A 14,902-nucleotide genomic window follows, 5' to 3' on the forward strand; every position below is an offset into this window, starting at 1 on the left:
CGAGGCGTGCGTGCAGTACCGCCACTGCAGTAACACTGGAAAGCATAAAAACGATACGCACAAAAGTCGATTACTCAACAAGCATGCAGCAAATAATTATCGCGGTAATCAGCGCCACAGGCAACTTCTAATATGTACCACAAAGGCCCATCAATGTTCACGAAGCGATAGAAAGCAACAAACAAACCGACAAACCAACCAAAAGAGAAATTTCGCGCACAGCCTGGGCCACGTCGAAAGCATCGTTAAAGGCCTAACGCTTATTACGCACGTCGTGTGTTAAACGCCTAAATAAGCTCTGCGTTTCGCACTGAAAGGACCATACCACCACGGCTAAACATACGACATTCCAAGTCCGCGCTCAGCCGTCAAATGCGTAAACGTACAACGTCCAACTCCGCCCTATACCGCGTCGTCTCCCGCGTCAATTTTCTCGCCGTTCCTGTCTCGAAAGCCCGATTACACACGCGTGAACCTAACACGCGAATATACAGCGAGACTGAGTCCGCCAGAATACGCCGAGACACGTCGCACTCGCCAAAGCGCAGGCACTTGCACCACCACGACAGCTATAGCGTTAAACACGGACCGAGAACAGCTCTTCGCTCGATTACACAACGTACGAGAAGAAGAAGAAAAGAAGAAAGGAGAGAGATGCCGCCACGCGAGCTGAGCGCGTCGACCCCCCCGCCCCCCGCCCCCTCTCCAGCCCAGCATGGGACACATAATTAAAACGCAGAATCAAGCGACTGGGCCCGGAGACTGAAGTGCAGACTTTAAGGACCGACGTCGCCTCTTCCTCAAGGAGTGAGTTGGAGTGGTGGAAAGGGAGGATTGAGAAGCTATTAATAAGATTATCACTTAAGCCACTCCGGCCTCCCTCCAGGCGTGTCAGCAACAGCCGTAAATAACGAGCGCATACATCCACACGGCGGTATATATGCGAACACACGCAAAGATTACACGATGCCCCCCCGCGCGTCTGGGTCGACGCGCTCTTGCTTCTTTAGAACGCCGAGATCGCGCCATTAGGCGGAGAAGGGGGCCGAAGGATCGCGACCTTGAGGCGGGAAAAGAGCGAGAAAAAGCACTGGAGTGCAGCTGGGAGGGCAAACAGCGCAGAGTTGTTAAGCGATCCCAATTAGCGAAGGCGGTCGAAGTTCAGCGGCTGGCGTGAGAGGAATGAAGAAAAACGAAAGCGGGTGTAGTAAGCGAGAACGAGCGGGCGCCGTATTAGTACACACGGGCTTCGGTAATGCCCTCCTTTTAAGCCCCTTTTCACCGCTCGCCTAAGCAATTTTCCACGGCACGTTGCGCGAAGCAAAGCAGAAGCGCACTGGTCTCTTGACGTACCGAAGGTCAACATTATAAGAAAAGGAAAAAAAAAACCGTTGATACCACAGAAATTTCGATACTTCCAGCGGTTATGTTATAGCTATAGTGTTAACTTATATATATAAAGAACAGCTGAAGTACTGAAAACTTTACGGACCTTTATGCTAACCAATTATTTTAACGAGCAGGTACTCATTTAGGCATGCAGCGAGATGGATTCCGTGGTGTTGCCTCAAGCATTATTCTGGCTTCTCTCCTTGCGTCTACCCCGGTTTGAGACACCTCGACAACTACTATTATTCCCCAGACAGTGCAAATTAACTGTTCCCCGGAAATATCTCTGTTGAATGCGACATTAGCGTCCCTCTCAGCGACATATCGTGTACGGCACTCAGCTGCCGAACGCAGGTCTCGCAATTTACCGGCGCAACACGGCTGTGTACACAGGCTAAGGTACGTGCTGTGAACAGGTTTGAAATGTGAACTTAACGTGTAATCTAATTATCGCCATAGTGCAGTGCTCGTACACTTGCGTCTTCAAAAGCTTCGTGGTGGGACGCAGGCTGTACACCACTTTTCGTACATTGCCGCAAGCAAAATCGAACTTGAAACGGTGCCCAAAATTTGGCGATAGCATTTACGTCGCACCGTAGATGTGTCTTCCAAAGGAGGAATTCACTGCAAGCTGATGTACATTTCAGCGAAGCAACAACACAGAAGTAGTAAAGGCAAGGCGCAGCTGGGACTCTAGAAGAAGAACACAAGCGACAGGACCGGCGCCTTCTTCTTCTCGAGTCCTGGACTTCTGCGCCTTGCCTTTACTACTTCAAGCATGAACCAACTGTCCGTAACGGCGACCCGGAGTGGTTGAACAAGCGGAGACTCGGCGAAAAACACCGGAATGGACCATGAATAATCAGGCGACAAACCTACAGCGCACGTCAGGGCGCGGCCATAGGAAACGAGCGCTACTCCAAATTATTTAGGGAGGAAAGTTAAGAGCACGTGCGCATATATGATTGCCCGAGGCGCACGCTGGGCTAACAGGGATGGGTACCAGGATGAAGGCGGCGCAAACACACGCGGCTCAAGCGACGTGATGCCGTTTCATCGCATAACCGGGCGTGATCAGCTGCACGGTTACAGTACGGACAACTTGCCATGCGAAACTGGCGGAGTTAGAGACATTCAGCACAAAAGAAAAGTGTGCTTCGGCACGAAACCATAAGGCAGGATTTTCTCCGAAAACCGCGGAGGACGAGGAAGAGGGTTTTTTTTTTTTTTTTTTTCATTCCTTTTAAAGGAGCATGGGATTGGGGGGAGTCCCTTGACACGGGCACCGTATGTTCGTCGTTCAACACGGACAGCCCCTAAAGAACACGGGTGCAAGGTCACAAAATGAAAAAAAAAAAAAAAAAAAAAAAAGCTGAAAGCGTCGACAACGCTCGGTGTCTTTCACACACCGCCGGTCGCAGTGAACGGGCGTTTATTTCTGCTTATCACGTGACCTAGTCACAGCCGCCGCAAAGCGCTGCACGCTCGAACAACCGGCACGCGTGACTGCCGCACGACGAAAAACGCAAGGGTTGCTCGTCACGCGATCCAGGTGTGTAAGAACGCTAACAATTTTGCTACGCGGCGGCCAGGAAAACAAAAACGAGATTCGAGCCAGCCTTTCATGCTAACAATAGGCGAGGAAAAAAAAAAGAATTCAAACGACACTCCTAACGCCTCTGTCAGCAAACTGACGTACGAAAAACAATATGACAAGAGACGAAAAGAAACGCATAGTACGTAACGTTTCTGGGACAATAGCGAAATACGCGTGACGAGAGAAAAGTTCTTCCTCCCTCCCCACACACACGCGAAACGCGTCGCACTGCGCAGTAGGATATATTACGCAAGCATAAACGAGTGCCATAAAGAGTGCACTCTACACGCCCGCCTCTCGCATACTCTCTAGCTGTGTTTTCTTCATTAGGGCGACCCTATTCAAATCGCGCCGGGGCGACAAAAGGGCTCCCTCTCAGCGCGCCCGCGCGGACGCCCCGAGAGAAAAGACGAGGACAATCTGCGGACGCCAGGAACAAAACAAAATAGTCCGACCCGTCGAGCACGCGACAGCAGAACAAAGGCAGAACGTGCGAACCACGACACGACGAGAGAGGGAGAGAGGGAGAACTGTATAGGTGGAAGAGAATAAAGACGCTACGAGAGAGAGACAGAGAGAGAGACGCCCACACAGTGCGCACGCGCACAACATTTGCGCTGGGCGGCCATTTGCAAGTCAATAACTGCCGGCTGCGCACTCGAGCGAAGACGACGACGACAACTCGGAGCTCCGCTGGAGGGGCCCGGCCAAAAAACGCAAGTTGAAGACGGCTTCGCGAAGGGTGTCGTCGCCGCTCTCCAGCGCCCGCGTGCGCGGAAGCGGACTCGCTCGTTTTTGCATCTTCCGCCAAATTCCACTTTTATTGCTTGTTACGTAGTTCCTTGAGGGCGCCGTTGATGTCTGCCCTCGACAAACTTCGCTCCCGAGAAGTTTGAAAGAAAGAAAGGAACGTCGTGCATTCCGTGCAAGGACAGCCAAGGCAACGCGCACGTATACCTATAGGATATGCGCCGCTTGCGCTTCTGCGTATCGACGGTGCCAACGGGGTCGCGGAAGGTATATATAAGTGCGCGTGTATACATAGCGGATGCAACGCATGAGGTGCAAGCGCAGTTTCGCGACTGAAGAGCCAGCTGGAAGCTGTCACGCGCCGCCGATCAGATGCAGCACTATGCAGCTGGGGAGCGGGTCGCAGAATGGAGGGGAGGGGCGGAAAGGGAGGGGGGGGGGGGGACATGCCCAATCTCACTTCAAGAACCGGCTCTGACAGGCGAAACAGTCAGGCCAGCGTTGACGGGAGAGTTTCAACGCCCTCACTTATACAACGATGACTGACGCGACTTCGCGTAAGTCCGGAACGGTGACAGCTAGCATAAGAAAAAAAGAAACGTAGGTATTGATACGTACACTGGTTGCAAATGTAGCGACTTTGTTTTCAGATGTTCCTTACAGAAAGGCCTCCGAAGCTTTTCCTTCACAACTCCTTTTTCCTGGCTGCTTCGACATCAACGCTGCGAGCTACGAGATTGAATATACCCTCTATGTTTATTTGCAGTTTCTTTACCCGTTTCTCTCGCTCTTTCTTCTATACAGTAGGAATGAAATCAACTTGCACTTAGCAATGCATTCTAGCTCAAGGTTCACAAATGGGCCTCGACTCTACGGTTCTCTTCTGAAGTAAATCTGCATAATGCTTCAACAAACACCATCGGCGAGGCCGCCGCTGGTTTCGACGTGAGGCACTTTCAGCCTCTGTAGATGCCGCTACACTGGAATAGAAGGGTGCTTCTCTGGTGACACCTCATTGCACGTACCAGCGAAGAGCGTCAATAAATACTAGCGAGTACGCCAGTCGATGGGCGGCGCTGTCGCGCATGGGTGCGTGTGTCATTAGAAGCCAACACAGACACCAAGGACAACACAGAGGAAATTACTTGTGTTTAATAATTGAATTAAAGAAATTATACGTTAATGGCATTGAAAGGGGATGAATTCCACCGCCAAGGTTTGTCAGTGGTGGCGCTGGCTAACACTCCCAGGGTTATTTCTATAGTAGTAAAACATGAATACCCAAGAAAGTGGACGGGAAAACGGCGCTGCGGTAGCTCAGTCGATAAGAGCATCCCACGCCTAATGCGAAGACGGGGGATCGTGCCCCAACTACGGCCAGTTGTCTTTTCATCCGCCTTCGTTGAAATTAATGTACCACTTCTACAATTCAATTATTAAGCACCAGTAATTCCCGCTATGTTGTCCTTGGTGTCTTTGTTTGTTGGCTTGTTATCATATGATTAGCAAGAATCGCGCCCCTCCATAGCGAGTTGGGTAACATGCGTCACCACCCAGTTCAAAAGAGCATGTTCGTAACATCATCATCGTGAGACGAGAAGGAGAACGCCGGTCGTCTCGTGAATGTGGTAGGAGTATTCATTATCGACCCGTCCCACTATCACCATGCGTAGCCGTATGTCCGCGGTATAAAACTTTCTGGAGAGATAGTAATTTCGACGAAAATTCGATAGCACGAACTAACGTGGCCACAGCGCAAGTTGAAATTAAAAAAAAAGAAAAATAAAGAAAATAGTAGCTTCGTGGCCCCGTAACACGGCGTTTGGAAAACATGGCGAAACGCGGGTGGTGTGCTCGTCCTCCGAAGTGGCGTGATGCGTCCACGATGGCGTCCACAGCGGCAGGCGCGGTGGGAAGGCAAAACGAGACAGGCAGAATCAACACTCACCCTTTCGCTGTCGCTCTCACTATCACACTGCGAAAGAGGGAGAGAAAAAAAAGAAAGAAACAAATTCGGTTAGCGCAAACGTACCAAAGGTCGTGTGGTATATACATATATATAAGCTCTGCTTCTTCTCATCCGACTTGGTACGCACACAAAGATGACACAACAGAAAAAAAAAAGAAAAACATACAACAGAAGGTAAAACGAGTAGTGACAACCACAGAACAAGAACACATATCACGTACTACACATTCCTGCACACAATTGGGCGGACACCCTTCTATGGCCCGTACGCATTGGCTGATAATGCCCCGTATGCTCTACGCCCCGTATGCTCTAATAGATAGTGACCTCCTTTCGCAATAGAAAGCACACCTTTTGAGACAGAGAAGGTCGTGCATTGAACTACCCACAAACGCATGCACGCCGCCACCAACCGTTTTTGCCTGACCATGGCTAGTCACAGCTACATCCCTTCTTACTGAAGTCACTGACGGATGCAGACCCAAAGCTGTCGAGAGGCTACAGATGACAGCTTCGTTCCCCTGAAACCATTGTGGACAAGTAACGTGTGGATAAACTTTCGTTTCTTAGAACCATTAAGGAGAAAAATGCACAAACAAGTAAAGGAGCATCCGCATTCCACACGATAGCACGGTGTAATAACAGTTAGTTTCACAGAAGGACAGTCAATTCAAAGAAAATAAAGGCTGCCAGCTGACGTTAGAAATACGGATAGCTACGGGCTAGTTGTCACTCCATAATAAAGAAGAAAAAAAAAGCGCCATACACACCGGACCAAGAAAGTTGCACGACACAAGTGCCATTCCTCGTTATTTATGCCACGTTCTCCTTAGGTCTCGCTATAACACGAATCTATCATATCCTTCACGCGAGGAGTCGCGGGTTAGGTCCAGTGAAACATGTAGAGTTGTCCTTAATAGATAACTCACAGCGTTATGGTCCTGGCTGTCGCTGTCCTAGAACACAACATGGAGACATCATGTCGTCAGATTAACACAACCAGAGCTTAAAAAAAGAGGAACAGTTTAAATATACATCATGACGACAAATAAAATGTGCGAAAACAAACACCGCGTGGGTGTGGAGTCGTCAGTGAATAGCACGAGCTTTCTAGTTTCTGTTTCGCAACTTTATCTTTTTTTCGTAATGCTGATGATGGCCCCTTTTCCTTTATTTTTATTCTTTTTTTTAACTCGTTTACTTTTAATTTGTAACGCGCATGCGATCGAGTGCATTCGTACACTTGGAATGTAAAACTTAACCATTTGTCTCAGTTTGCCGTTTCCTTCGCAAGAAGCGCATCGGCGGCAAAACAACGAAGGCATCACTCGCCTTCCAGCTACACAGAGGCCTCACGTTGCAATTTCACAACCACCGTCAAGCAACACGATCGGTTAGAAAGAAAAAAAAAGCAACACCCTTAACACGCCTTCCGTTTTCCAGTCTGCGGGAAATCCGCCGATGGCTGAAGATATAAGAGAGAGAGAGAGAGAGTGAGTAAAGGGGCCGCGTAAAGAACCTGTCACAGTCGATTCTACAGAATGCATGCGAGAAGAGGCCGGATCCCCAGCCCCAGTCGCAATACAAGGAAACAAAAAGAAGTCGACGGCCGCTATATCACCCCTCGAGCTCGGTTACATCCGTCAGGGAAGGCAGTCATTACAAGCGCGCCCGACTCGGAAGCCGCAACCTCAAGCTCCTAGAGAGATGCCCTCGAGAGAGAGAGAGAGAGAGAGAGAGAGAGAGAGAGAGAGAGAGAGAGGCGTGTAGTGGGGAGAAAGCCAGCAATCGGAAACCGCCCGCGTCAGGGGAGTGGGTCGTCGTCGGCAAACACGCTGTTTTTATCCCTCGCCCCCTCCAAGGAGAAGCGCCTTTGACATCTGCCGACAGGGGAGCAGGAGCCGCTCATGGCACGCGCGTGCCCTGCCAACAGTAGCGTCGTTGTTGCTGTTCTGCCCCCCCCCTAACTCCACGTTCAGTGCACGCCGTGTTTCACTCGATGTTCACGGGCGATGGTTTTTCAACAGGACGTACGACGGCCGAACACAAGAGCCGACCAAAGGCAGAAACAAAAGACGAAGGAACGCGACGTAGTGAAACAGAGAATCTCAAGTAAACCGGGCAATGGAATTCACGAACAAAGGCTGACAGAGCCCAGCAGTCCAAGCTCGGGTGCAGACATCGAGGCTACTCGAAAGAAAATGAAGAAGGAAAAAAAAATCTAGAAGAAGGTGAAATAATGCATGAACGCGAATACGCAACGGGGGAAGGATACGACAGTAATGTCAAGAGGGGGGGAGGGGGGGGGGGAGGAACCCGGACGCTAGATATCCGAGCTGTCGCCAGCCGAGCGAGAAGATAGGGGAAAAAAGAGCGAATCGGCAATGCACCCAACCAACTTGTCTCCGGACGCATGAAGGGAGAAATCCGGCTGCGGTAGATGGGGCCTGGAAAGAAATAACGGGCAAGCACGGAACAACGGAATCCAAGTGACGAGAACAGTGAAGGCGGGAAGCGACAAGGGACCACAGGGAATGCGACGCATCACTGTCCTGCAGCTTCATCTTTGCACTTGCGTCAAACCATCAGCTGGAGCCATCCAAAAGAGGCTGGTTTTGGAGTTGGACCAAGAGATCGGGGTGCGAAGGCATACAAATCTCAACAACCTCGGGAGACGGCGAATACACGTGTACTACACACACGTACGAGTGAATAATACTGCTGTGCTGAAAAGATGCGGTACATGTTAAGTTGAAGAAGTTGAAAGTGAATTTCTTCCATATTTCGGCAGGACTCTTCTAATTTAGACGAAAACATATATCTTCTACCCCGAACGCGGTGCGGTGTTCACCCAGCTCAAAACTTGTTAATTTCGCAAACTCTAATCCGAACGAAAGATTACGACTGGCGATAGGACTGCGTGCCGGTTCCGGCGGGCATCAATACGTACGCGTCCGTCCATCCGCGTGAAGTCGTCCCTGAACTACGCTCGCGAAAGCTGGCTTCTCAGAATATAGGGTTGTTGTGGGGAAAAACACGCTTTAGCGGATACGTTTATCTCTCCGCCCACTTGCCGCGTTTGAAAAAGCACGCCATAAAAAATAAAAAATAAGAACAATACTCAGTGCCCTTTCACTTTATGAAGGATGAGCAGCGAAGCTGTGTATGTGGGCCGCTTAATGGCGAGCTGCACCTCCGCCGCGGGTCGGCTCGGCATTTCCCTATCTTCGGGATCAGCCCACGTATGGGGAGAGCTTAACGCCTGCTTCACCTCCGCCGCGGGTCGGCCCTGCATTGCACTATCTTTGGGATTTTTTTTCTACACGCGGACACGATAGTGGGGAAAGTAGCCCTTAACAGCTTCGCTGTAGAAATATGCTGGCTCTCCCGTAATCGAGAGTGGGTCTAAGCATGAAATAGCTACCGGCAAATTAGACTGGTAGGAGATGATACTGGAGTGTTTTAGTTTGGCGTTTTTACGCTCCGTTAAGCAGCGGAGCGGAGCGCAAGCGCGAATGCGCATGCGCCCTCCGCTTAACCGCTAGCGGAGTAACAAAAACGGTTAGCTTACAAGCTGCCTGAGCGGAGCGTGCTGCGCAGCGCGTTGGCTAGCGTTGGCGTCAGAAAGGATTGGATTGGATGCAAAAGCAAGTTCGTTGGCTATCACGTGGCGTTCCCCAAGACTGCGCTTTATTTTCCACTGGATAAAATGGAACGGTAACGCATAACAAGCGCACGTCTAGATAGTACATGGACAAATAAGTTACATATATTCGTTTTACTTTGTAAAAGTGATCAATGGGTGTTTTCATTTTCTTTCATTACCCTGAATTCGGCCAGAGGGCGCTGCAACTACGAAAGGTCCGCTCCGCTACGCCAAACGCATAACGTGAAAATCGCCCGCCACTCCGTTGTGACTTAGCGGGGCAACTCGGAGCGGAACTCACCGTAAAGACGCTCAACTAAAACACTCTACAATAGCGACAATATTAAAATGGGCGTAGTGCATGTTCGCAACAGCACACCACACCACACCGCACCACGCCATACTGTGCATGGGTCCATATGGACGCAAGAGTTTCCTGTCACCGACAGAACACCTCACTGCAAGTCTCGTCTCGGTCAAACAGCCCTCCGCGGTGCGCCGGACACTGCCGGCTTGGACGATGCCGGAGAGCCGGACGCGCCGCGGACCTCACGGACCGCTGGCGTTGAAACGAGGACAGGCAACTCTGTCTAAGCGCCAAAAGATGACAATCAAATGTACAGTGCCCTGCATCTGCCTTTTGAACGTCGCTATTGGAAATGACAAATAAAACATCAGCGTACTAACAGTTGCAGCTTGAATGATATTGCGAACAAACATTTGGAAGAACTCGGAAGCAATATTTTTTGTAAGCTGTTTGCGACGTAACTAGCGTATGCAATGCGGTCTTGATTGGTTGCCCGGATGACCTCGTTTGATTACCTAGATAACGAACGGCTCTGGCTTTTGGCTCAAGGTCACTTGAAGGTCGCTGACAACGGGAGCTAAAAGCATTTCATGCTTAAAAACCACTCGTTTATCGCACTTTGGGGGGCACGACATTAAATCTACCCATAAAATCAATGAATCATTTCATTCCCTAGCAAGAACTCTTAATACCACACATCTACCACATATCAAACAATCTCGATAAGAATCATATTACTTTCTATAGCGTTATTTCCCTCTCATTTTCTTTTTCAAATAAAGAGAAATTATGATTGTTATTAACTTTCATTTTCACCTATTCATTATAACATTCAAATTACCTTCAGAATTTTCAGACGCTCCCTGTTCATTTAAATCGAGCCAGCGGCTCCTCTTTCTGACCGTGAGCGTTACAGGCTCCGAAGGTTCGCGCGATAAAAATGACGTCACCGCGATCGGAAATGAAGGGCGTATCGGCCACACGCCCCCGCGGCCAGATGAAGCGAGAAGCGCCGTCCACACATTCTCGCAGTGACGATACTGCGAACAAGAGACGGTGTGAAATGAAGCGCCAACAGAGAGAGAGAGAGAGAGAGAGAGAGAGAGAGAGAGAGAGGAGGAAGCGCCAGGAAAGAAGACCCAAGATTGACGAGCCGCGTGCGCCGCGAGAGCGACAGGGAAATAAAGAATAAGAGTGAACGAACACAAAACGGAAAACCAGACAAGAATTCCCCTGCGACAAAGCACACGCGAGGCAGCACTCTGGAAAGCATAATGTGATGAAAAAGGCCAAGAACCAAGATATCAGAAGCCGCGGGGCGGAATTGCCGGCGCAGAAAAAACAAAAAAGAAAGAAAGGAAGGAATAAATACACGAGAAACCTAAACAGCGACGGAACTCTGTACAGAGTAACGAGAATGGGAAACGAAACAAAAAAGGAATGCAGAAAAGGGGAAAAAACGACAGTCAAAATAAAATGCGGTGAGGAGACCAGTTTCCAAAGCGGAGGTATAGAGTAGAAAACAAACTAAGAAGAAAAACGGGGATTCGAGAAAGACAATCTCTCGCACAAATAATCGTCAAATATCCGTCGGAGCGAACAAACCTCCCGTTCCCTTTTCAGTCATCTCGTCACGCGCTCCTCGCTGCCCTTTGCTTTATTTCTTGATTTCTCGCTCTGGTTCTGCGCCAGTTCATTCCTTTTCCGCGCCCTTCGTCTGCAGCCGCTCCTTTTTGCCCCAGCGAATCACAAAGGAATAGAAGCAGCGGGGAGAGTGGGGGTGGAATTGGGTAGGAAGAGACAGAAGAAAAAGAAAAGGAAGAGCGAGAGAAAGACACACACACACGTACACACATACAACCGAGCAGTGAGAAACTACGAGGAAGCGCGCGCGAGGGGAAAAAAGAAACGAGCAAAACGGGACGAGAGGAAGACGAACTGTCGACAAACTGCGGGGTTCGAGAAATTGATTTCTGCCACCGAGGTCCCCCCCCCCCCCCCCCCCGCCCTCCCGCGCGCGCCTTCTCTTTATTTCCGCCCCATGGGCTGCCCCCGGTGGTGGTCCCCAGTTCTCCTTCGCTTCTCTGGTTCTTATTCTTTCTTTCTTTTTCGACCTCCTTCTCCATCTCGCTATTCTACCCCGTGATTCCAATGCCTCTAGACTTCTTTTATGTTTTTGTACGTACAGCCCACACTTCGTCCTCGTGCCCTTCCATCGCCTCCTCGTCTCCTTCGGCCGTCTTTATAAATCTGGATGCCGAGTCTTCGCCGCCATGTCGCTTCTCCCTCGAAAAGGAGGGACACGCGCCGATTCCTTTTGATTATATGGGCATGACAAAAGCAGCGCTATGCGGACTCACAAGAGATTTCCATGTGCGTGTGTGGGTTCTGTTTCTATATAAATGAGTCCGCGTGAGTGAGTGAGTGAGTGAGTGAGTGAGTGAGTGAGTGAGTGAGTGAGTGAGTGAGTGAGTGAGTGAGTGAGTGAGTGAGTGAGTGAGTGAGTGAGTGAGTGAGTGAGTGAGTGAGTGAGTGAGTGAGTGAGTGAGTGAGTGAGTGAGTGAGTGAGTGAGTGAGTGAGTGAGTGAGTGAGTGAGTGAGTGAGTGAGTGAGTGAGTGAGTGAGTGAGTGAGTGAGTGAGTGAGTGAGTGAGTGAGTGAGTGAGTGAGTGAGTGAGTGAGTGAGTGAGTGAGTGAGTGAGTGAGTGAGTGAGTGAGTGAGTGAGTGAGTGAGTGAGTGAGTGAGTGAGTGAGTGAGTGAGTGAGTGAGTGAGTGAGTGAGTGAGTGAGTGAGTGAGTGAGTGAGTGAGTGAGTGAGTGAGTGAGTGAGTGAGTGAGTGAGTGAGTGAGTGAGTGAGTGAGTGAGTGAGTGAGTGAGTGAGTGAGTGAGTGAGTGAGTGAGTGAGTGAGTGAGTGAGTGAGTGAGTGAGTGAGTGAGTGAGTGAGTGAGTGAGTGAGTGAGTGAGTGAGTGAGTGAGTGAGTGAGTGAGTGAGTGAGTGAGTGAGTGAGTGAGTGAGTGAGTGAGTGAGTGAGTGAGTGAGTGAGTGAGTGAGTGAGTGAGTGAGTGAGTGAGTGAGTGAGTGAGTGAGTGAGTGAGTGAGTGAGTGAGTGAGTGAGTGAGTGAGTGAGTGAGTGAGTGAGTGAGTGAGTGAGTGAGTGAGTGAGTGAGTGAGTGAGTGAGTGAGTGAGTGAGTGAGTGAGTGAGTGAGTGAGTGAGTGAGTGAGTGAGTGAGTGAGTGAGTGAGTGAGTGAGTGAGTGAGTGAGTGAGTGAGTGAGTGAGTGAGTGAGTGAGTGAGTGAGTGAGTGAGTGAGTGAGTGAGATGGGTTTTGCAGCACAGTAACTGTTTCCGTGAAGAGCACAGCTCAACTGCACTGTACAAGAGAGGGAAGGTTGACCCGTGTAGAGCAGCCGAAAGGGAGGTGAAGGTGAGAAACAAGAAGACAGAAGGGAAGGGACAGAAGGCGTCTAGGTGTGCGTACGCAGCATGTGGGACAAACGAAGAATGGGCGCAGTTTTCTCGGGTGCACTAAATTCGTCAGCGTCGCAAAACGGTGCACGTCGCAATTACGGGGTCTGTAATGCAGTCATGCATGTTTCGCTGCATACGTTCAAAAAAAAAAATGCTGAAAGATAGCATTTCGTAGTCTACGTCGTTATGTATAGCACTTGGCACAGTGAATTCACCTGCGCTGATGGGGTTGCGAGCTGCTGCCGCAACAGCGCACGCATAAACTTGTGTCGCCGCCTGCCGTCAGCTGCAGAAAGCAGCGTTTCAGGGAGGGCAGTCGCGTGTTCGCTGAACATAAGTGCAGGCAAATTTGCACTTCTTTCTTAAATACCAGGCAATTAAATGCGCCAAGTGTTATACTAAACGACGCAGACTCCAATATGCGATCTTTCAGCAAAATTTAAGCAAGAACAGTACAGCGGTGAGCCCAAAACTCTTTTTTTTTTCTTGACGTACGCAACAAAATACGGAGGATCCTGTACGTAGTGCGCCACTGTCTTTCATGGTGCATTCCAATTTACACTAGAAGCAGCGTTCATACGAAAAGACGGCCTGTGTTGCCGGCCCTTAGCGGTGCACGGCTTTCCTCAAGGGAAAAAAAATTACTCCTCCGACAGCGCTGTGTCGCTAACCTCTAAACAAAAGTCTTGCACCGCAAGCAATGGACGCGTCCCCACGTGATCAAACATGGGGGCGCTCACGAGATCGCTGCGAAAATGGTCTATATAGTACGCAAGGGAACGCAATCCTCTTGCGTCCCCTAGCTATTTCTGATATGTTGCATACAGCTCATACGAGAAGTCAGACGTGTACCGATTTGTCATTCGTATGTATTTCTCCCGCGCAACTAAAACAATTTGTCCAACGGCGAAAAAACGGACAGCAAGAAATTACGTCTGACTTGTATCGAAAAATCAATTGATTCAGGTCATCAGGGCCCAGCACGTGGTACTTCTTGAATCCTATAGTTCGCAAAAAGAGACGCAAAAAGCTTTTCTTAAAACTATATTCTACGGGAGTAACGCAAGCTATAAGCAATATAGCCTTTCACGCCGGCTGCGCTGACTTCTGTGAGGAATTTCGCAATCCTTTTCCTTAACATTTCTTACTTCCTTACTTTCTTTTTTTTTTTCGCACTCTGCCAGCGGTGGGTAAGGCGTCATCGAATAAGAACACAGTAGGAAGAACTTGGGTAAATAGACAGATAATATTCTGACGCACAACATTGAAAAAAAGAAAGCTATGACGCATCAGTATATAACACGTCGTTGACATATGAAGCCTTCGACCTTCCGACGATTCGCAGAGCAACCTTTTACACGACCTTTCATGAGATCATTGACATCAATTATGTCGATGACGACCTTTCAAGTCATGCGTAGATTAGCTTGCGAAACGGCTTTTTAATTATGTTCAAAACCCGCACGGCTGCTTTTTATCGTGCGATGAAAAATCTAGAAAATGAACTATACAAGAGTAAACAACAAAAATAATGATAGGGAACACCTACTGGGATGAAAGCTTTTTGTTTTTTGAAAAAAACAAGTTACTATATATAAGCCACGCTGTTCGCTAAGAGCTCTCAAGCAAAGAGGTTACGCGACATAGGCAAAATATCCCTTTATTCTCTGAAGACAATGAAGAGTACAAATAATTAAGGCTTGTTAGAACACATCGCTGCGGCGCCTACGCGCTACTCCTGAATCCAACGAACTCCATTATACAACGAAAAGG

General features: G+C 49.3%; 1 protein-coding gene across 4 annotated transcripts in view; it reads right to left on the reverse strand.

Annotated features, from left to right (window-relative positions):
* Positions 1-14,902, reverse strand: part of tay (tay bridge) — a 412,490-nt gene that overhangs the window by 145,375 nt on the left and 252,213 nt on the right. For 3 of the 4 annotated variants that reach the window (XM_050193868.3, XM_050193845.3, XM_055062307.2), the window contains 2 exons: positions 6,635-6,661; positions 5,685-5,711 (listed from right to left, as the gene is read on the reverse strand). In XM_050193868.3, the coding sequence (XP_050049825.2) occupies positions 5,685-5,711; positions 6,635-6,661 (54 nt within the window). The remainder of the gene's footprint in view (positions 1-5,684; positions 5,712-6,634; positions 6,662-14,902) is intronic. The other variant, XM_050193859.3, reaches the window with a different exon arrangement.

The sequence above is a fragment of the Dermacentor andersoni genome, chromosome 3, assembly GCF_023375885.2.
Source record: "Dermacentor andersoni chromosome 3, qqDerAnde1_hic_scaffold, whole genome shotgun sequence".
Classification (NCBI taxonomy): Eukaryota; Metazoa; Arthropoda; class Arachnida; order Ixodida; family Ixodidae; genus Dermacentor; species Dermacentor andersoni.